At 27.0% G+C, this 25859-nt stretch overlaps 1 protein-coding gene across 2 annotated transcripts in view; it reads right to left on the reverse strand.

Moving 5' to 3' along the window:
• Positions 1 to 3022: 3022 nt before the first annotated feature.
• The window catches only part of LOC113559998 (protein unc-93 homolog A), a 36948-nt gene continuing 14111 nt past the window's right edge, over positions 3023 to 25859 (reverse strand). Inside the window, exons 3-8 of one of the 2 annotated variants that reach the window (XM_026965788.1) lie at positions 23915 to 24328; positions 20186 to 20432; positions 15056 to 15306; positions 9441 to 9570; positions 9121 to 9258; positions 3023 to 5099 (exon numbers count right to left, since the gene is read on the reverse strand). In XM_026965788.1, the coding sequence (XP_026821589.1) occupies positions 4867 to 5099; positions 9121 to 9258; positions 9441 to 9570; positions 15056 to 15306; positions 20186 to 20432; positions 23915 to 24328 (1413 nt within the window). In that variant the 3' untranslated portion in view covers positions 3023 to 4866. Of the gene's footprint in view, positions 5100 to 9120; positions 9275 to 9440; positions 9571 to 15055; positions 15307 to 20185; positions 20433 to 23914; positions 24329 to 25859 lie in introns of both variants that reach the window. The other variant, XM_026965793.1, reaches the window with a different exon arrangement.

Raw genomic sequence — 25859 nt, forward strand, 5'->3', positions numbered from 1 at the left:
TTTCCCTGGGAAAAAAAAGTTTACTACGACTCTTTTTGATACCGTAATATAGTTTTATAATCAAATTATTACCGAAACGTATAAACAATAAATTATATTCTAATGAATTATTATTTATGTCTTATAAAATGCATGAAATTGGAAATTCTTGTCAAATTTTACTGCTATTAAAAGTATTAACACAAGAAAAAAATAGTATTGTAAATTAAAATAGTACAATTATATTACTCATCAATACATTTATATAATATTATCCTAACTCGCGTGTATTTTTAATTTTTTTTAGTTTATTATTAAACCTGTATCATTTCCTACCACATATTCATTTTTTTTTGTGGTTTTAATCTAGAAAATAGACACATGAATACCATCGATATCTAAAATGTATTTTTAATTGGAAGGCAAAAATATTCTTATATTATACCTGTTAACCTAACAAGAATAACATATATCAATAACTAGATTTAAATAGTATTTGTTTTAATACAGCCTACTGAAACTGTTCACGCCTAATGTTACGTCATAAGCTCAATAAATATCTCAAGGCTATTTTTAACAAAATAAATAATTTATTATCTTAAGAGATAAATATGGGAGTCAGGCTAATTTTAATTCTTATATTTTTATTTATTGGTTTAATACTAAAATATGAAATTATGTCTATATATCATCTTTGTATATTGTATAAACATACTATTATAATGATATAGGTACGTATAAAATAATAATAGAAGCTATTCATATTATACTATGAAGAATAAACGATACAAAAGCTGTACATAACATTATATCTCATACTTTTTATATAATTATAATTATAATTTTTAAATTTAAATTTAAAATATAATACAAAGCCGTAATCCAAACAAAATTACCCATTTTCTTATTATCTATTGAATTAAATCACAAAATTAGTGAAAATATTAAACAAGTACATAATATACGTGAATATATATTCTGCTTATGATATATTTTACCTATCTGTTATATTGTTGTGAAGTAATAATTCCATATCAATAAGAATTTAAGATACAACAAGTTAATGCTTTATAGTCAAAGCTTACTTTAAAGTAAGTATATGTAACTTAAATAAATATAATAATAAGCATTTCATAGATTTGATGTAAATCTATCTTTCATATAGGTGTATGTGAGATTGCGTTTAATCAAAGGGTAAGTTAAATAAAAAACAACACATTAATCACCATTATTTTAAAACGTGTTTTATTAAAACTCTATACGTCATATGGCTAATGTACAAATTACAACATAAATCATCATCAGTATACATTTGCACAGGTAACTTACTTTTAGATTAAACTGAAAGCGGGAATTAATATTAATTTACAAAAAATCGCACCAAAGTGGCGTCTTAAATTTCACATTTTATAAATATATATTTAACATTCGTTATAAATTAAATATTAGTAGTATTATAATATATAATTCAACTAAATGCAACAGCATAAATATAATTATTGTTATTTATATTTTTGAGTAATTGGCTTCTTCGTTATACACAACAGCGACGAGAGTTAACATTATATTATTTGTGACATGTGATATAATAAAATATTAAATTTACTCATATAGTAGCCAATATAATTATTTCTGACAATCATTACTGTTGAGCGACATTAAGTAATTTTGACGGTTTAATCATTTTCTTCAGCAATATATATTATATTCACAACACTTCATTAAAAAAGTACCTACTCTGGGATAAGGGTATACTCTAGGAGTGCCTCACAAATTGTATTAACTTTGTTATATGTACTTAAATCTAATCCAAATTTTTTTTTTTATATTCTTAAACATAAATCTAAATTACATTTTAACATATTTAACATTAAATAGAAATCAAATTCAACCACAAAATCGACTAAAAATACATTAATAAATTATTAGGTAACAAATAGAGGTATAACACTTTCTATGTTAATCAGTGGCATAATTGTAGGGATGCATGAAGGTACACATATGTATGACCTCTTAAGTCCTGATATGATATTTTACTATATACTTAACGTTTTCAAACTTCCCAAATCTCATGTTTTGTCAGCAGAACATATATAGTGAGATGTATTGTTCATGAATATATAAATTATAATATTTTCTTCCAAACAATCTGTTGACTAAAAATACAATAAAAATACTTTAAATTAATAAACGAGATTGATATCAACAGTTAACACTAATTAAAATATGTCTACGACATAAAATAATTAATTTTATTAGTTTGTTTATTTTAATTAATAATAGATTGAATTGTAGAGCGTAGAAGTTTTCATTAGCATACTAAATTGTTATTAGTGTATCATGTATAATAACCATTGTTTTTCGGAAATGTAACTTCAAAACATTTAACTTAAAACAATTATTTTCCCAATTATGCCACTGAAATGTTTGATTATTTAGTATAGAGTTGATTTTAACAATACATTTAATAAACGATATTAAATAATACCGAAAGTTCAATAACCCATTCTCAACGATAAAATAAAATAAATTAAATTTTATTGGATTTTATTTTATTATTCACAGTCAATATATTATTTAGGGTAGATAACTAATATTGTAATTGAATTCATGAAGACATTTAAGTGTTTTACCCGAAATGCAAATATGCAATATTATTATTATTTGAAAATCAGTCAAATATTTGCTTTAAGAGATCAAGGAAATTCTTGAAACTATCATCTAAATAAAATAAAAACAAAAATACACAAAAATATTTATAACGTTTCTGTTTACATTCTAAATATGTATCGTCAAGGAAAAGTAGTTTAATATTGTTACACTAAATAGATTTTAATGAGTAGGTAATATTATATAGACTATGATTTAAAAATAAAAACACATAGGTACAAAGTTTATGAATAGTTATTCTTATTTTTTATTTAAAATATCCATATTATATATTGTGATATAATATAATATTTTATTTGTTGATAGACATTTAAAATTATTCTTTTCGTATTTTACATCTAAAACATAAAAATAACATTAAAAAAAATGCGTTTATATAATACGTTCTGTTAAGTTTTTAAAGATATGCAGGACATTAAAATAGAACAATTCGGAATTTACAAAATTCCACATCTAACACAAAATAAACTTATTCAATTTTTGTAACGAATCAAAACCAATTATTGATTTAAAATTTAAATACATTTAATAACTCAATACACGTTAATCAAGTATTTCGTATTAATTTAATTAATAAATTACATCAAGTACAGTGTTGAGTTAAAGAAAGACATGATACTATAAAATCAGTAAATAACTGTTATATTTTAATAATTGTTGGGTGGGAGGGGGGTAAATTTTTACTCAGATCTAAGAAACATACGCACATAACGGCCATAACTTGAATTATGATTATATTCTATATTCAAGTATAGCACGAGTTTCCGTAAGTGTAATGGGCGGATTAGTGTCTATTCAATGCGTGGAATTTCAAAGTCCCATTTGTTTATGAAATATAAGAAGTAGCAATGGAATGTCCAATTCTACGAATAATATTTATAATAACTCGCAGTTTTAACGCAAAATCGTTTATCATCAGCTGATCGAGTATTTAAGAATGAACGTAATCACATTCATGTGAAACATTGCGTTGTGTATACATTTTATGATAGGTATGTATTATACAGTGTGATTTATTTTAAACAACCACTCGTCATTTCAGAATACTTAATATTTCATAAATGTTTGTTTGGATTGTATAACATTTTTAATCGTTTATAAAACTGTATTTTAGTTTGACGATCCTTTTATTTTCTTAACAAATTTTACGTTTGCCGTTATTGTTGATGTTAACCGGTAGTGAGTGCATACCGTAAATAAATGCAAATCAAGTAGATTTTTGATTTTTTTATATTTTACGAGTGGCACGTTTAAAGAAATAAAAAAAAAAACCACTCTGTATATAATTTATACGCAACATTATTTCAATATCAAGACGAATATTTTATACACACACACATATATATATATATAGGTCCCGTTAAAAAAAAATCAACAACAAATACGCTTATATAAAAATATATAACGTAGGTAATAATAATACATATTATATCAATGGTCAGCGTGGACAATAAGTTGTTCATTTGCTTTGTACAGATCTATTGCAGCTAATAATAATATTATGGGCAGATATTATATAATATTGTGAATATTTTAATTCGGTGAGACGTCACTGTGCTCTGCAACACGTGGTGCGCAAATAATAAAATATAATATTTGCGGTGCGGTCAGTGCCGGATAGTATCTCGGAAGGCCAGGGTGTAACAACTAAAATTATTGGGGAAAAAATCAGTCATTATATGCGTCAATCATATTTTATTTTTTTGGCATTTGGAAAAAACGAAGATGGATTTAAAAAGGATAACATTTCAAATCATAGCAGGTCACATAGGTAGGTAAGAATCTTGTAGCTCGAGTGTTTCTTTAAATCGAGTCACAATTAGGGTCCACATATAACAGCTTAACATAAATGCGGGTTTGGACGATTTGTCGAAATACTTTTTTCTCGACCATTATTCGATATTTTTAATTTAATTGTGAACTTTCGAAATTCAGAAAATCTAAGACATCGACCTCAGCCTCGAGGCCTACAGTGCACTCCCTGCACCAACTCCCTCCATACGCTAAATCCGGCACTGGATTGCCGCAGACGATGACGGTTGACGACAACGACGGCGGCGGCGGCGGAGGCGGCGGTGATGGTGGCTGCAGGTGCAGGGACACGATGCGAGTCTTCGGATTAGCGGCGGGGAGGCGCACGATCATTGGTCATTTGGATCGCGGACACGAGTCGCTGGCGGCAGCGGGCTACTTGCCGGACGCGACTCCGATCTGCCGTCATGACGAACGGTTGGCGGTCCGCCGCCGCTTGCCGGTCAGCTGCAGCCGCCACTCTAGCCAGCCATACAGCACCACAGCCACCACCAGTGCGACCGACAGGCAGTACAGTTTGGTGGTATTGCACACGGCGCCGTGCATGCCGAACGCAAGCGCCATGCCCGCGTACCGGAAGAAGTAGCCGTGCGCCATAGGCCCGTGCCAGTAGTCCGGATACAAGGATATCACGAAGTCTAAAACGAGAAAATATTTTATATATAATATTGTATATTGACGCCTAATGCACAACATAGAGTGTATAAATTTTTACTTATTAATTTAGGGCTAGGACTTCTATGCAATAAAAATCGTAAAAATATATGCATTTTATTTACCAAAAAATATGCAAAAACAATTTTTTTTGAAATATTAGTTAATATTATTATACATGTTATTTTTAAATTATATTTTTTAAATTTTCAAATGTGAACAACCGGCGATTAAATCAAAGATTTATATCGACTGAAACTGCTTTCCACATATCACACGATGTTATTAGAGCATATTTAAATGACGTGATTTGTCCCGGATTTAGTAATATTAACATATTTTTCTTCCGTTTTATAATCATCGTTTATAATTTTACACAGTTTTTAAAAATGTTTTGAATCCCTTATTTTTCTTTAGTATTAAATTAATTTTAGTTTAAATAGGTTAGGTTATATTTACGATAATTCGAAAAATAAACCAATAATTATAGAAGTCTATTAAATAAATATCATTTAAAATAAACAAGATTCTCAACAATTTCTATACATGTAATTATATGCATTATGTTTAAAATATGCAAAAATATGCAAAAAAAATGTGTACTATTTAACCAAGAATAAGCCACATCGTGTACATATCTAATAACCAATCAAATTGGACTTAAGAAAGAAAAGTACAAATGTACAGTTATTATATACATTTAACGTAGTAATAACAAATATTATTGTGTATAATATTAGAATTAGAATTTAAGTGTAAACAAAAACGTCGAAGTTATTAGAATTACTAAAGAAAGTCCAAATTATTAAGAGTATTACAAACTAGAAGCATATGACTTTTGGTTTCATTAACACTATACGATTATGAGTGGAATGACTCATAAAAGGTAAACTTAAATCGATGTCATGGCGCTGCTGTGGAAGCATTATTTTATTAATATAACATTATTATTCATACATTTTCTATTTTATTTCTCAAGTGGCACCTTTTAAAATATGATAATGTTATGCATAGACGAAAATGTAATATGATTTCCAGGGAATTGAGATATTGCATAAATTTAAACCTCAATCAAAGCCGTTCTCAAAGCAATCTAAACTTAGGTATTTACATCTATACATATAACATGTATGCATATAATACAATATGTCATTGTCTTCTGACACTTAATTTTGTAGACAAAACAGCAGCCGATCTATAGATATCGTCAGTTATCAAGGCGTGTCAAGTTATAATCAAAAATATTTATATTATAACTATTGACTATTATACTGATTTTATTACTTACTTACAATATACAGAGTGATTCATCAAACATGTTTATCCCAATTTTGCTCTTTAATAATGAATTTATTCAAATTTTGGATTTTGAAACTTTTAAACATACTAAAAGGCTATATTTTAAAATATATAGATTTTTATATTATTTAAGAAGTAGGTATCCAATGATAAAATAATCTTTTTTTTTCAAATAAGTATCATTTTTTTTCCTATAAATTGTTTGCCAGATAGTTTTTGAAAATGTTTATGTATCTAAACGAAAATTCTGTCGTACAGTTTTTTAATTATTTAATTTTTTGTACTAACGATTATAGGTCCGTTATAATGAGTTTATAAGATACGATTAATTTACGATGATTTGAAAATTACGTGTATTAATTTATCGTAATTTTATAATTTGTAACAATTGTTAGAGTAAAATAAATACTAGATCCAATATTAGATATATCTAATATTTTATGTTAAACCATTTTTAAGGATTATTATCTTTAGTTAGAGTATACACTTTAATTACTACTCAGAAACTGCGAAACTCGAAACCGAATTTCGTTGTAAGTATCTAATAGAGTAATAATATATATCTTTAGGAAAAATAAGGAAGTAAATGCTTGGTGAATAATCTTGTATATCATTATATCTACCAAAAAAAAAAACGTTCAAAAAATTTGTCTAGACATTTTATTGCACAGTATGTATAAATAAAAACTTGAAATCCTTTATAGTAAGATAATTTAATGTAATCATTAACCAATAAAATAATATATATATATATATTCATCTTATACAGTTTAATATTAAAATTGAATTCATTAGTGCAATAAATAAGATAATAATAAATAGAACCACTAGGAAACAAACATTTTTTTAAGATAAAAATTTATTTTTTATATCTAGGACATCTAGGTATATATAAAAGTATTTGTTATAGTATTTTTTTTTTTTGCGGAATTGTTATGGTAAAAATATTTATAAAATTGAAATTTAATTTTAAATTTAACAAAGCAAATCTGTTTTTAAATTAAACTTGTCAAGTAGTTTTAGTAAACTATACAAAAATAATAGGATTTATTTTTTCAAGATTTTTACTCTTTTGATGTTTTACGTGACTAAATAATGTATATTATATTATACAAGTAGTATAATAATGTAATATAATATATTATATTCTGACCTCATGTATAATCTGGTCTCTAGAAACGAAAAAAAAAACACACCAAGTTCCCTCTAACATTTACAACATGACGGCCATGGTCAAAGCCAATAAGTTCCGGCGCTGCAATCGATACAGTTATAAGTCGTAAACAGAAACGTTTTTTGTCTGTATTATGTCGCCCTAGCCCCACCTTATAAAATCGATTTTAATTTCGTATTATAATGTTATTTGCGGACCACTCCGTATATTATATCCATATATAAACGATTTGAATACAACTATTTTTCTGTCGCTAGATCTTGTCTACTGCGTATAGAATGCGATGGTAGATCTGATGTAACATATTACATAGGCATGTAGCTACCTACCCAATTTTATATTTGTTTTACTTAACTAGTTATTGATAAAAGAAGTTTAATGATCGTTAACGCCTTATTAGAGGCCTAGAATATAAGTACCTACCTATAAGTAAGGTCATTGTTAATATAAAACAACTGAGTGTCCAGATAAGTATCTATTTAATATAAACATATGTAATGAATTATGAGATATTATGTTAATTATATAGGTATTATTATATAATGAAATAAGTATAAATTCAATGTTTAAAAACAAAATGTACGAAGGAATTTACCAGTCCTTGAAAAAATGTATATTGTACCTACATAATATTATTTTTATATGGTACTCCCAGTAGAAACATTATAATATTATGATTTATTAAAAAACTTTAGAAGTTGTGGCATTGTAAATACGCTCAGTACTGTAACACTACTTAATCTAATAAGTGATAATCACAAAGACAATAATGTTTGATTATATGCTTAAAGAGTCAATTTTTTCTTAAAATACATCAGCAACATATTTGTGAATAATACAAAATACAGAATTTGAATAGGTTCCTTCTAGTCACTATAGTGAATAGAAAAATATTATTTTATCAGATATAATTTTAAAAAAAAACATTATTTTCTCTAGATAGCTGTATTCAAAATAATGTAATACTTCTCTACTAAATAAGATAAATAAGTATAAACGTAAATTGTCGCAATTTTTTTTTTTTACCATTTAATATTATTTTAATGAATATTAAATTCCAAAAAAAGTAGCAGTCACTGAATGAAATTGTTATAGTATAATGGTTATAATATACAAATATATAAATTATTATGATGCATGCTTATCTGAACCCATAGATATAATATTATCATCACCCCTTCGTAATTATGTTATTCGAACCCATTTCTCGGATACTTATAACACCTATCTCATTGTAATTAATATGGCGATATTACAATTTGAGTTTTCTTGTATTAAATTATATAGTATAAAATAGTAGTAATATAGTATAATGTATAGCCATATAGATACCATTAATATATATTATATAATACATATTAAATAATTCGAGTAAGTAGTTACTTTGTAAATATATTCAACAACGTTTCTCAAGCATTATTTTGATAACAAGTAATGATAACAATAACAAAACTATGAATTTAATTATAAAATGTGCAGATGTTCGGTAAGATAATCAATAATGTACCCGTTATATAGTTATTAATACTTACTAAAACACAGTGTGTTCCAAATGGCATTGCACACGCCCCAGGCGGCTGCTATGACGTACAGTAGCGCAGCATCGTCGCCGGACGGTTTCCACTTCATCAACACCATTAGCAAACACGAATGAAACGCGAACCCAATCACTGGAAAACGACAGTGCTAATAATAATAATATAATCATTACGTTATAACATCAACGAGAGCCAACTCGGGTCGGCCGCTTTAATACGTTTTAATAATAATACACCTATATATACGTAGCTTAGGTAGATTGGTAGGTAGTACATATAATATGTATAATATCGCAAATGTAATGTGTTTATACCTATTATATGGTACCGGCGGATGTGCTGCAGGATCAGGCTCACGGTAAAACCAGCTACCAGTTGAAGCAGTCCCAAGCTCAGCAGAACTGTGGGCACATTGGACACACCCACGGAACACACGACGTAAAACTGTAATAAATTGCAAAAATAGACTATTAATTGTTGTTTCATATTGTATTATTTATGTTTATAGTGCATATCACTACTGTGTTATTACGAAAATTAATTTTATATATTATTATTATATGCAAAGCTGGTAATACGTATATTAAGTACTTACAAACGTATATATAATTATGTTTCAGACGTTTCAAAATTAAACCATACATAATAAAATATACAATTAATACTGTGGCGATTGAACTGTGCTGTCACGCTCAAGTTTAAAATCTTATTTTTATGCAACAAAATATTGTACTTACATTTTACTATTTCGAAAGGAAACTTTTAAAATACCTACATTAAAGTTCTATAGATATTATTTATTATTTACTGATAATCATTAAAATTTGTAAATATTAAGTTTAAATAGTTAAATTGGCCTTTTGTATAAATATTATAGTAGTATCTTTATTGTACATTATATAATACATTGAATATATTATATTATATATACACCAGTATATCATTTAAAAGCTTAGAAACTTAATTTTAATAAATATCCAAAGAAATCATACAATCTTTCCATCGTGTAAACGGTATTTTGAAACTTTGTAGTGAGATGTGTGTTTTAAATTATACATTGCTTTATAGTGTGTTCAATTATGATGTAATGAAAAACTATAGTTTAAAACAAATAACAATAATTAACGGCTTAATGATTATTTCACAATAATAATAATAATAGTATAACGTGTTAATTAATATATTGTTATCACAGTTTAATTTTTTTTCATAATTACTTATTACACGCATATGTTTCGACATCTTCTTTTACGTGGTAACTGATTTTAATTTAGTATTCTTTTAATGAAATATTAAATACTTTTCTTACTTATTCATTATAATAATAATTGTTAACTTCCAGTTTTTATTTTTACATATACCTATATAATATTATTGCCTATTATTGTCTTATAATATTATACTTTATTGTATACCTGACCTAAACTTTTATATATCGACGATTTATATACCTTTTTTAAATTATAAAAAAATAACTAAAATAGTTTTTCCTTTGAACATCCAATTTCGACAAAATTAAAACTTCAAACGCTTATAAAAAAGTGGCTGATGAATTTTCGTTTTTTTTAAAAAAAAAAATCAAATAAGAAAAACTTATAAATTATAAAGAACCTTGTATTAAATTTCAAGATATCCTCCATCCACAATCCACTCAAATGTCACACACAGACGTATATGAATTCGCACCGTATATCTATAATTGATGAATATATATAGATTGCCGTGATGTCAAAAACTTATCCCGCCACGTAAAGTAATCGGGTGTAGACACGTAATATGAACGAAGTTTACCGTAATATTATCGTTATAAAAATATTAAATATAATTAATTTTACCCATATCGTACAGTAGTAATAATTTCAAATTTTCGCATTAATTATTTATTATTTTTTAGTGACAATGATTGTAGATTTTTAAAGTGAATATTACGCTGAAAAATCACAACTTATTTTAGATATTTCAAAAGATATAGCAGTCGGTAGTAATGTCTATATGTCGTCATAAAGTGCAAAAGTAACATGGCCATGGCCGTCATGATCTACGTATTGACGTTTCAAACCAGAATTAAATTGATTAATGAACTAATTTACGTTTTAAAGTATGTTCTTTCAAAGCACACGGAAAATGTTTGGAAAAGTATTATTATGTAGCTATACGTTGTGTATGTGTTTGGCCCACCACGACGCGAGGCAAATCGACGTTTGGTCATAAGAGGCTACACCGTTTAACGATAGGACCACCTGTAGTAAACGGAAAGTTCAGGTATCGTACGCAATTGTACAACGACTTCAGAAGGCTCGTCTACAGGTCTACAGACATACATTGTAAAATTTCTGTTTTTATTCTGACAGTAGTCGTAGGTATGACACCGTCTGATAAATTAATTTTGATTGCATTGTCGAAGCTCAGCTGATTTGAATACAGTAGTGCAGTTAAAATGTAAGTACCTACCTAGCATTAAACACAAATCCTTATACATTACACTATTGATTTAAGACCGCAGTCGTGTTCTGGTAGCATATTAATAAACAATTTCCTGTCCTAGCGCCGTCCACAAATATGCAATATTCGTTGTTTCATTTGAATTGCATGTCAACAACAGCATAATATGTATTACTGAAAGAAAGAGTGATGGTGTGGTATTTCAAAATACATAAATACGAGTATTATTTTTAATATCGATATTATAATATTTTCTTATTGTAAAAATGTTGGTAAATCGAATGATGCTATTATTTCGCTCCAGTAATTAATAAAATTATTTATAAAAATAAAGTTTACGGATAAAAACATGTTATTCCTCGATGATTTCATTTCAAAACATGATACTTCCAATATTATTGTAAATCTATCCTTCACAGTTTATAATAATATGAAAAGAATTTATTCTTAAAAATCTACAATTGCCATTTGTCGTTTATATGTATTATAAAATTCCTTAATCTCAATTTGTGTTCATAATATATAAATAACACATGGTGTTAGTTATACAAGTCACTATTTTATTTTTTTTCTAGTTAAGTAGTAATTAAATTACTAACAAGACAAAAAGTATTTATATAATATTAGAAATTTAATATCCTAATCTCTAAGTACCACCATTAACTGTATTTTATATTTGTATTTACTTATTTATATCTTAAATACTAGCTCTAGGCTAATAACATACGATGTCAAAGCTTTTATTAAATAATAATAAAAGAAAAATATAAATATTTATCTCATAAATATATCTTAGGTTTTTTGGTTTTAATAATTTTTATTTTAAAAATCTAAGCGAAATTAATAACACTATATAAGGTAATAACTAATAAGTAAACTAAAAATTGATTATATATTATTAATACACGAATATTTGATTGCCAAAAGAGAACTTTTAACGTGTCCAACCTTCGGAACTCGACTTACAATAAAATATATATTAACCGATTGTCATCATATGAATCCACAAAAGATGGATAACAATATAATCGATCACAAAATAACAAGATCTTTATATACAATATTAAAGAAATCCTGGCGTCAAAAATCAAATCAAAAACAATACAAGTTTTAACTTAAAACAGATTTATTAAAACGTATTTAGAAATTGAAAATTGGAAATTTTAAATTTTAAATTTCGAATAAATCTAATAATAATGATAAAAAAAAGAAAAGAATACCTACCTACATGCATTCGTTATATAATCAGTAGCCATTAGTGTTGAAACGCTTGAAACGAGTATACAATTTTAATAGGCGTGTAGTTCCAAAACCAAAACCAGCTATAACCATTTTTTGTAATTGCTCAGGAACAACAAAAAACAATATCACTAGATGGGTGATTTTGATACAAATCACAATTTTCCATGGTCAGTTTAGACCAATTACAGCCTTTTTTGATGTTCAATATTTTTACAGCGCTTGTAATACAGCGTGACCATTTAGAAAAAATGCGAAAAAATCAGTATACGAAAAATTTGCTTTTGGCTAGTTTTGAACCTACACGCCCCTTATATCACTATCATATAGATTTATTTAAAATTTCCAGTTCTTAATTTTTCAATAACAAACAAGTTTTCCTAAACAATAAAAATAGATAACTATATTCAATAAATACAGTTGATTTCTTATTACACCGGTTAAAAAATGTTGAAAGTTCTGTTTAATAGTTTATGACGTTTATATAAAAAATTCAAAACATTTGAAATGATATACCAAAAAAATTATGGTACAAGAAAAATTATATGAAAATCGTCAGTAGATATCCCTCGCGACTATCTTAGAAGACGTAATCATAAAGCTCAGTAAACGCTCAGAGCTTTCCAGTACTTAACTAACTTCGTGTAGTCACAAAAATATCTGGATAGTTCCCATACCAGCATGGTATTAAATCGGCAATTCTGTAAACCATTTCTCGAAATTTTTGTTCATTTTCGGTAATTGTTTCGGTGTATTCTTGGCGACGTCTGTAGAAGTTTATGTGCTTAACAACTTAATTTAAACTTAGCAATTTTTTGTCCGTTTCTCATGGTTTACCTATCTAGTGCTCCCCGCTAAAACAAATATTTTCTTGTGCTTTATCAACTCTGTGGATAATTAATTTATGGGAACGTTTGGATAAGAAATTCTGATTAATAATCAGTTGTTTTCACAAAGCTTAATCAACTTATTATGTATTTATAAATGTTATAATTATTAATTTAAATTTAAAAAAGTGGGCAAGTGGGTATCGCTCTGCTGTATAGTATAGATGGTCATCTATACTGGCCTCTATAATGGATGTGTTAGATAACCTTGTATTGGGTTTCTTAACCTTAGGTATAAATCACAAAAATTTTTTGAGTTTTCAACTTTAAAATTCCTTGCAAATTTTCACGGTTTTGATATATTTCGTAAATTTATGAACTTTAAATACTTATAAACAAAAATTGTGACTAACGATTTTTGATTTTTTTTACTATGTTAAGTAAAACTTATAATAAACCTTGTATTAAATTTTAAAGATTTTTTGGTTAGCCAAATTTTTTTATCAGCATTTCAAGAAAAAAAACTTAGAAAAGTAGAAAATTTCAATTATCTATAAGTAGCTTAAAAAAGGTGAAAATATTTTGAAAATTTAATCGTAAATAGATTACGCTGTTTTTGGTGAAAATTTCAAGTATTTACAATGATTCGTTTATGAGTTACAGAAAAATCAAAAAATTGATTTTGTCGAAAAGTGGTTATGCGTAAAAATTCTCGTTTTTCCGTTATTTTTTCAGGGTTTTTCCCGACGCTTTTGAAAACTACTGGAAATTTTTTACTTTTGACCCTCCCAAAATACCAACTAGATGAATTTTTCTTTTCAAAGAGGGGCTGAAGTCAAAAATCGAAATCGAAGCGTTATTATTACTCCAAAACGTGATGACAGGCACAAAAATAAAAAAAAACACACATCTTTGTAAAATCAATACATTCATCACTCCGTTCAGAATCTAAAAATGAGAAAAATTATTTATCTATATAGTATTAGTTGAGACAACGTTGCCATTATACAGTAAATACTGTAACGGGTATGTTAATTTTTAATTATTGTATACGATGAAAACCAATTCTGTGCGAAGATGGTCAACATTTTTGCCTAAGTAATTTATTTATTCACTACTTTTATTTTTTATTTCGTATAGATTTTATGATTAAACGTAATTTTAGTTTATTAAGTTAGAATCTGCCACTAAAGTATATGCAAAATCAGACGACAACTCATAACTTAATACCTTCAAAAGTTGTGACCACTGCCGTGGTAATATAAATTATTGGGTATGTATAATATGCATCAAATTACGTATGATAATATAGATAATAGCCAACAAAATATGTTTTATTTATTAACGTGTACGGCCAGAGTCCAGATAGGCCCGGTACTTACAACAATTAATATCACTAATAACTAAACAGAAGGGTTTACCTTGGAGAAATCGGAATAGATAAATCCTTGTTCGAGTCCAATGAACAGCGACAGCGGGGCTATGAGCTGAAGTTTGGTGTTGCGGAATGCATCGCGGACGGCCGTAAACGACCGAGCGCTATCCGATTTTCGTTTCTCAGACGCGGACGCGTACACGAATAGTCTAATGCGGGTCATGAAAGTCGCGGTGACAGCCACGCCGACAAAACAACATCCAGCGAACACACTGGCCAACAGCTGCGTGGTTTTGCCTGTAAATATATATAATATACAGCATTAATATTAATTTACTCCTTCAATGTTTCATGACATTTTATGGTTCTAACGATTATATATTTTATGCGTAACTATTTATCTAGGGTTTTAGATTCAGATTGGAGCGTTGAATGTATTTGTCTTATATTTTATGTGTGTGTGTGTGTGTGTGTGTGTGTGTGTGAGAGAGAGAGAGAATTTTTTTTGTTGTTTTTGTATGTAGATATTTTTATAGTAAGAATGCATTAATCATCAACTTTGATAGAGTTTTCTGGTTGAAAATTGAATTTAAATAGTACTTATTGGAGTTAATAGTAAATTTTTCAATTTTTTTCAAAATAACCAAAGAACAATCTCCACGATGCATATTTTTTAATTATAAATTTAGAATAAAATAGATATCTTTATTTGTCGTTGAATTATGTGATTTCGTAAAAATTTGAACTTTAAACGCTTATAAAAATGTAATTTGACTTTTCGGTAGAAATATATTTTTTATTATGCGTCGCAGAACGTACATAGAACTTTGTATTAAATTTTAAAATCTTAGGTTTGAATATTAAAAATCTTATGAATTATTAACGATAAAATAATTTTGTAATTTCCGAATTCATAGAATTCAAAAAAATGTTAACTTATCACGCTCAACTCTTTTATTATTTCTATTAATAACTAATTATGAAGAATTTAGTATTAAATTTACATACTTTTTTTGATTAAACTATTTTTTATTAACATTTAAAAAAAACGAATAATTCAATTGCATGTTTATATAGTTTAAAAAAAATCAAAGTACTTTAAAATTATACCATATTTAAAAAATAATGATATAAATACTTGGCAAAAATGTAAAGTTTTTACGTTTATTTATTTTTTTTTTTTTTTTGTAATTATAATAAGAAAAAAAAATTAATTTTATCAAAATAGGTTTCTTATAAAAATGTAAATATTTTAACTCGACAAAAAGTAAACTATAAATTAAAACTTAAAGCTCTGAACGATCCATGTAAGATTTTACATAGAAAATATTACGCGAAGGGAATATTCATAGTTTGACTACTATATATAAACACTATGCGGATAAGAAAAAATATTCACTATGCATATTTAAGTACCTATGGTTTCAAAGTTGCCTAAATAGTTAAAAGAATTTTATTTGGCTCTATAACAGATTTAGGTTAAATTAAAATAAATCGAAATTAAATATTTTTGCTTATAAATAGTTCAAAAAACAAAGTATTGTTGGTATGAAAATAAAATTATAACCTGTTTGATGTTAATAGAAAAGTAGCCAGTTTATTTATATCTTCTTTGGATTTTTTCATGTAAAACCAAAATGTACCTATATTGTAGCACATAATATTTTTCATATAATTTTTTTTATTGTGATTAATTGAATTTATACTGCATCTTTGATCAATTTTTTGAATAATCCGCGAAATTTTACCGAATTAACTAGATTAATTGATCGACTTAGCCCACACGCAACTCTGCTTAGTCAAAAAAAACCACGCATGACACTCAGCTCAGTTGTAAAAAAATTATGCACGCGATTCGGCTAAGATGATGATTTTCACACGCAATTCGGAAACATCGAAATCTACATTTGAAAAAACTAAATCGATTTAGATTTTTATTGTAATTAAAAAAATACACTTTTATTAGCTTAAATTAACTTATATAATATGTATAATAAATATTTTATTAGTGAGTAAAAAGCATAAACATTCATTAATATTAATTTTTCATAGATTTTGTTATAGAAATTATTAATTATTGAATATATTGTCACCTTTTTTTTTACATGCGTTTGATTTTCTATTTATTTTTTTTTAAGTGTGTGACATGGAATTTGAAAATTTGGTGTATTTTACTTTTATTTCTATTATTATTGTTTATAGAATTTCGATTAAAATTATTTATAATTTCGTTGTTTCGATAGAATCAATTGTTCAGTAATAGTTGTCCATATTAATTGTTCAAATGATAATAGTTTTGTATATTGAATGATAACCGTGGTATATCGATATTATATTCACATATCTCAATGATTGAACACATATATAGGTACTATCTAGTTAGTATATTATAGAAGTCTGTTGTTTGGAACCATGATATTGAATAGGAAGGAACATTGAATAATATTATTATATTAGTATCATGCTTTATGTTTTTTGGTGTTAATAGCGATTATAAAAAAATTCAATACTGCTATCGGTTTGTTCTTTTATGTTTTTTATTTATTATTAGTTTTTGTTTAATTATGTTTTATAATTTAAGAGAAGTGATAGCTGAGATATGAAGCAACCAAGACAATTTATTATGTATCATACCCGTTTGCAGTACGAACAATTTTTGGATATTTTAGTTTCTGAATGAGTGATTTCAAACTACTGGTGGTTTATATGTTCCAGTTTATGAAGTTTAAAATGTATAGATATAGTGCTGTGGTAAATCATGGAAAGCGGTCAGTTTATTTTATCCCGTGCCACAAATAAATTGTTGTATACTCATAGCAATACAATTATAATTCATATTACGTATGCCATTTATGATCTTATCTAACGTAAGTCTGAAGGTGTTGACTTTTTAAAATAGGTTTTAGAAATTATATATTAAACAAAACGTACACAAAACAGTAAAATTTCACAAAAACATAATATCAAACCAAATTATCATTAAAATTAAAAAATACTTAAGTTAAAATAATAATTTTTCATAGTATAAAGTTTATAAACCAATTTTGTATTTTCTAGAAATGTAGACCATACAATAAACTCATAGACAATGCTCGAATTTATTGGTGTGGTGGGGTGCGCAGTGGTGGAGCTCCTCTACTAGAAAAGGGGTAATAGTACAAACGTATATCCAAAATAATTTTTATTAAAATGTGGTTTTCAATTTATGTCAATAAAATTATATAAAGAATTTTACGATTTTTAATATAAAAAACTATAACTATTAATTTTGTTATTTATTAAGTATATTGAATAAAATGTATATATTGATTACTATTATTTTGTTTTCTACTGTAACATGTAGGGCGTAGGTATTACTAACAAAATATATTATAATTGGAATTTAAATATCTGTGTAGTTGGAAAGTAGTAGGTTGGTGAAGTATCTGTGTCGAATAATAACGTGGAACTCATTTTTTAAATCGTTGGATTGAGCTCCTCTACTTATTTTTTCCCAATTCAAGCACTGCTCATATGCTCATAGATTAACTTGAAGTAAGCCATCTCATTTCAGAAAGCCTGGGATCAAATCCAAAAAATGATAATTACATTACCAAATTCTATAAGCAAATCATTATATTCAATTTATTGCAACCAAATGCTTTATAAATAAAATTTTTATTATAATATTATTTTTATTACAATTATTATCTCAAAAACAAATTCATTGTATTATCATAATATTTAATTATGTTAGTATTATATCTTTATTTTTATCTTAAATTCATTAAATATGTAACGTACATTGTAAATATGTAAAGACAGCATATAAATAACCCTAATTTAAAAATTTATTCATATCAATATATGGTCTATAGTCTAGTTGACGTAAACTAAAAGTCAGTTTTCATTATCAATAAAATAAATATCATTTGTACAATGTTTCTGTTATGTAACTTTAAAAACGTTTGAATGAATTACAATTTACAATTTGTAGTCTATAATGTTATACAACATTAAACGACTTTTTTTTATTTAATAATGAGTAATTTTTACTTATATAACATACCCTATATGACTAAAAACTATATGATAAATGATAATATTTAATAAAATTAATATGATATGATTTGAAATTAAAACTTTAAATCATGCATCAAACTTATATATGTATTCTACAAATATATTGATGAACTTATAATAATGGTCGATGCTGTTTTACTAAACTTTTGTTGGCATCTATAATATAACTAACTAGATCGCAAAAGTTTAAATATTTGAAAGCTCGAAACATGTTATAATATTATAATAAATACAATAAGTCAATAAATTATATCATTCAGACCACCCCATCTGCGGTCCAATCCGAATATGAAAATATATTCCGGCACCGAGGTAGTCTATTGGTCATAGGATAAAACGAATACTCAAAACGTCACATCTATATGCTACAATATACAATAACTTAAAAAAATTGGGTGACACAATAAGTTGGGATCGCATATGCGATGTTTCATAATCTCTGTCATATTCGTCAGTTATCACACTGAACTTAAAAATCATGTTTTTCAAGTCCGAACATACAACGAAAATATCTGTAAAAATGAATGAAACGTCTACTGCAGAACGTTCTTATAGAAACTTCCGAACACTTACTATGGAGATATTTGAACCTCGGCTATTGTAAATAATAACATGTATTATACTCTACTATTATATTTATATATATCTGGTATTAACGTTCAAACTCTATGGAAACGTGCAATGACTAAATAAACTCGTCTCTCGCTGTTCACAGTAATTAAATCGAAAGCAGTTTTCAAACAAGACTGTATTTAAAGGGGGCTTCATTTAATCAATTTTAAGTTAATCTTAAAATCAATTTTAGCAAATTTTAGTAATTTGTTGATTTATAGTCTTTATCATAGATGGACGAGCAGATAACAATTTTTACTATTTTCTTTCGGGTCATTAGAGGAAGTTTGAGGGGCTTAAGCGCTTATTACCTCTCTCCAGAAACCCTTTAAGTTCTCCTCCCCAAATTTATCTTAACTTAAACTCGTCAGTATAAATAATTATTTTAATACGTATTAATTGATATAGTCCCCACATTTTAACACCTATACTATAAGCATACAGTTTTTCGCCATCGATTTCGCACGTATCCGTAAAATATATAATATTATATTATACTTACACGGCAAAACCATGTGATTGCGGACGTCAACCAATGCGATCGTCTGGTTGGACGAAAAATTTGCGGCGGTCCCGAGTTTGATTTCCACTGTGTTTACCAGCGGACAGGCGACGCTACCACAAGTGCGATCTGTTCCAGGTCCATCGTCCCTGGCGAACATCGTCCCGAGGATGTCGTCTGCCCGCGTGCCACTTATCATATATGCGACGAACGCATTTCCAGCAATCAATCCCACATCGTGCGCCACCTGCATTGGCACAATAGCAAAAAATTAGGTTTTATTTTATAATACTCATGTATGTGTATTATCGTAGTATATATCTATTTAATCATATTATTTTCTTATTGGTCTAGGTACTATGATACTACATAATAATATGATTTATTTGAGATAAAATAGTTTACACAAATTTTTACTTTTGTACTAAGTATATTTATGTAAATTGTAGGTATAGGTAATAATGCACATGTTAGGAAGAGAAATTTCGAAATACTAAATATCAACTAAAATTGGTTAAATAAAATTGCCCTTTTCCATATTCGTAATAGTATTTTATTGTTTAGTGTACAGCACGGAATTTTGTTAGAAAAATAATACAAATAAATGGGTATTACAATAAAAAAATCATTATTTTTATTATACATCGAAATTGATTAGTTTTTTTCAAGCTACATTTTTTATGATAGTATCATAATAGTATGAAAATAATAAGACTTTATTGTAATTTAAACTCCGTGGTATGGTGGTATGTCAGTAAAACCATTCTTTACAATAACTTTAAAATTCCTACTTTCTATATACTTGTTCAATCTCTTATAAAATAAAAATCTACAATCTAAATATCTAATCTTTCATCTATTCCTCCTCCAGATAACCCTCATCGTTGCGTAAAACAAAATTGATCACAAAATCTCGTAAATACTTGAAAATATAATATATATTAATATAATAAAAAAAAAATTCAATTTTTTTTTTTTGTAATTCCACACCAAATTTGCCTTTTACAGATTGTACATTTTAATATTTATTCATTTATTTTTATTAAAAACTAGTAAGCAGTTGATATAAAATACATCTTTATAAATTGTTGCCAGTAAAATTAAAAATCTATACAGGAGGTTTTATACGTGGTATAAAGTTTTGAATAATTTATTCTATAAAATTATAAAATCACTATTAACCATTTGATGTCTGATACAAAATACAAGGTTATACACAAGTAATAAACATTTTAAAAACCTATAATGACTAATGACTATTATTATTATTATTATTATTATTATTATTATTTGATGAACAGTTATATTAAAATTGGAAAATGGTCATACAAACTTAATACCAAGTAAATTGAGCACTATTAGGAATGATTTGGTTTCAAAAAAAAAGATATTATATATCTAAGATGCTGACTTGGATGTAAGGTGAACTAGTTTTTTTTACATAAGATAACAGGATATTTAAAAATATAATATTTTTTACTAAAGATTGTGATAAAAACTGAAAACATGCTTCAACTATATAATATTTTAATATCACTGTTTATAGCTCTAAAATAATTTTTAGCATCATATTATATAGATTATAGAATACATTTGGATTTATTACAATCAAAAAAATTCTTAGTTTTAATATAATATTCAATTATTTAAAAACAAATAGACATTTAAATTGAAATCATTTTTTTTTATTTTCACTTATAAATTATTTTTATTTCTAGACTTTTATGAGGTAATAGGACTGTCAATCTTTACTGATCACTGATTTACTTTACTATACAAGTATAAAGCATAAAAGTAAAATAATATTAAGTAAGAATTTAATTTTAATAAAACTGATTAGAACTTTGCAAATAGTATTAAAAGTATTAACGTTGTTCTATTACAAAGCATAATAGGATTTGGAGTAAAAAAAAAACGTAAAAGTTTGAGAATAAAACTCAATTTAATCGAAAAACCATTTTATTGTGTTGATAAGAAGAGTTCACACTGACAGTTGAATTATGTTCATTTCTCCTACAGTCCCACGCGTACATTAAACCAACTGTATTGGTTTTCAACCCTAACTTAAGTAATTAAAATGTATTATTGTTTATTCAACTAAAATATTACTTCTCCAAATTAAATAGTAAATCCTAAAGGTCATAGAAAATGTTTTACTGCCTATATTTTATTACAGGTCAACGAGTGCAATGATATAAATCGAAATAAATCTTTTTATTTTGGTACTACGCAACACGTCATTTTACCACACAAAGTGTGTGAAATAAAGATAATAAAACCTTGCTCGTAGTTCGCTCAAATCAAATGAAAAAGCAATAAGCAACTGAGAAGCCTCCAGGTTGCTATATTGGAAACAAAGTAATCTGATGGGCTATAAATTCAATAAGCAAATAAATTTAAGTCGTAAAGTAACGATAAACATCTATTCGGAAACAAGTTATATCATTGAAATACTAATATAGTCCATTTTGTAGAGTATTCCGAATTATTATACAAACTGTCCGATGACATAAATTTCGATTTCCAAAAAATTATGATCATTGTTTTATTATAATGTATAAGATATTTGTTTTTTAAATGCATGTAAATTGTAAGAGTAAATGTGCATTAAATATGGATCAATTTTTTCACAAAATAAATAATTTGACTTATTTTTATAATGAGTTTGCCTTTGATTTTAAAATATTTTATTTGTTATTTACACGTTGTATTTTTACAGTTTCTATGATTTAAAATATGTTTTAATAATATTATATTATACTTTTACAATACCTACACGCATCCGAGTGTTATATATTTATATTATTCAATACCATCAGATTACAATTTCAATTTTTTTTTCTAAGTATGCAAGTATATAATTACCTGTTCATAATTCCATCATTTACGAACTGTGGTATCAATTATAAGCAGGCCCGTATTTAGGGAGGGGCACGGGTAGGTACATGCCCGGGGGTGGCACGTCACAGGGGCAGAAAAATATTTTAGTGAAATTAATTTTAAAAATGTAATGGAAAAAATAATAATCGCATTTTATTGAATTATTGGAAAAAATTACATTAAAAAAAAGAAATGTGTATGTTTTATTATGTTATAATTTGTTAATTAAAAATAGATTTAAATTTTTCTAATTATTAAACGATTTTTATTTATTAAATGATACCTAGTTAATTTTTTAATATTAAAGAATCCTGATCATGGATGTTTGCCCGGGGGCGCCAAATGTTTAAATACGGCCCTGATTATAAAGTATTATTACAAATATATAAAATAAAAATATAAATAATAAACAAATTATCAATTTATTTAAAATTAAGTATGCAATCTGCAACACAATAAAAATAATGCATGTGATCTGAATGGTTCACTTTAAGTATATTTTTATTTTAAGTTTTCAACTTAACTTTATATTTTTGATTTTTATAGACCACAATAGCTTACACTGAAAAAATCAAATGTCTTTGGTGACATTGAAATCCAAATATAATATATTAATGGTGCGTCGCAATTATATGACAAGAACCCTCAGTAAAAGTAATTGTGTTACGGTCATTCAAAATTAACAGATTTTTACTAATTAAGTTGTGTTTAACAAAGTCCATATAAAAGTTCATTAGTATTTGTAGGTAGTTCACTCAAAGTGTGGGTCAAAAATGTATCAGTAAATCTCATACTTTGCCCGTGTTACGTTTAACTGTCTTCCAATACGTATGGTTACGAGCATCTCACCTGGAGTCCTCTGGCCAAATTCCTTGCCACCGCCTCCCGCCGACCGTTGCCCTCGAGTTCGAACTCTTCTCGATCGGACAGTACGTACGCCATTTTAGATGCGAGCGCCATGAGGACTGCGGTCCGGGACGCCGTCCAGCATCCTAACCATGCACCCATCAGGAAGTAACCGGGCGCCAGTACCGTCACCTTTGGATACAAGTGTACGGTGACGAACGCGACGGACACCAGGTAACCGGCCACCAGACATGTCCTGGTGCCCAGTCGGTGGACAGCCGTCGGCCCAAGTAGCGCGCTCATCGCTGCCATGCCAAACATTGCGGACAGCAGGACAGAGCCAATGTCCGTGGTAACAGTGGTAAATCCACCATTCTGCTTCAAATTGTCCGGCCACCACCAAGCGGATATGGAACCCTAAAACATTTTCAAACATAAATCTTAAGTGTAAATTATACACCACAAGGGGCATGCAAACTACAGTTTTATTAGTGACATTCGAAAATAAGTTTTTGATTTTTAATTAATTAATGTAAGCCTTAAATACTATATTATATGAAATACAAAAAGTTATTATGAATGAGTGGTTAACGATAATATGTAAATATAAAAAATTTAATTGACAAGTACACAAATACAGCTTTACGTCATAGGAGGTGTCGAGAAACTGCTGCAAGAATCTTAGGTTAGAAACAACATTATAATAATCACATTTTGATAGCAAAATAAAAATAAACATTATCAATAATAACTTTATAAAAAATATTTTTATAAATGACTTACGGTAAAAAAATAAATAAATAGGCGATATCTATCCGTTTATAAGTCAGAGTATAAAAGAATTTTAAATACGAAAATTATGCAACTGTATGCGTGTGCAATAGTACCATAAGCATAACTATAGTGAATAAAAAGAAAGGCTTATCTCTGCAAAAACCTTTTTATCCCCCCTCCCCCAAGATCTATTAAATTTTTAAGAAATTTATTTTTCATTGTATAAAAGTTAATAATTATTTAAAATATAATTTTTACAATTTTTAAAAATAAAAAGAATTATTATAAGAATTGTTTTTCTTGACTTGTTAAAAACTAACCAACTGCAATCTAAGTTGTTTATTAAACTAAATATCATACTGTCGTATCAGCTGTTAACTATTTATATTTGTCATTAAAATTAATTAATTTAATAATATTTATTTTCGTGGTTTCGCCCATTGGTGTGTTTATTTCTAATAAAATATATTGAACTATAAAATGTTCGTTATCTACAATAATACAATACGGAGAAACAAACATCGCTTAAAAATTATATGCATCAACACGAAACTTTTCTTTAGTATACAATTAGTTTCTTTAGTTTTTAATATTACATTCTAGAAATATTTCTAAAGAATTAATATTAAAAAAGGACTGTAGGTTCTCGTTTTAAAAATAAAAATTAAATCTACTTAAAAGTATATTAATGTTGTTGTTTAGCTTGTTTAAAAATTTGAGAGTACAATTTATTTAACTATACGTATATGTCTAGAATGATGATACTGTTCATTTGAATAAGCTTCAGTAATATTCATAATCATATTATATAATATATAAACACTATTCTGTCTGACATAAATTTATTTCCCAAGTAGAATATTGAAATTGCGATAATGAACAATACAACTGAAGAACCGTACCGAAATAAACACTGATGTAGTGATATGGTGATACATGCATGTTATTTTCGCGACGACATTGTACGACAGAGCGTTAGATATAAGTACTGTAGTAATTTATTACATCAATACACGATAATAAAATAAATTGTATTCTAATATTATTCCCATAAATCGTAACAAGACCATGCGCCACCGATACGTAAAGGCTCGATTTATTGAGTAATATTATACCTATATAGGTATAATATATTCAATATACACGATAGTACGATATTTACGTATAATTAACC

This window comes from Rhopalosiphum maidis, chromosome 1 (assembly GCF_003676215.2).
Source record: "Rhopalosiphum maidis isolate BTI-1 chromosome 1, ASM367621v3, whole genome shotgun sequence".
Lineage (NCBI taxonomy): Eukaryota > Metazoa > Arthropoda > Insecta > Hemiptera > Aphididae > Rhopalosiphum > Rhopalosiphum maidis.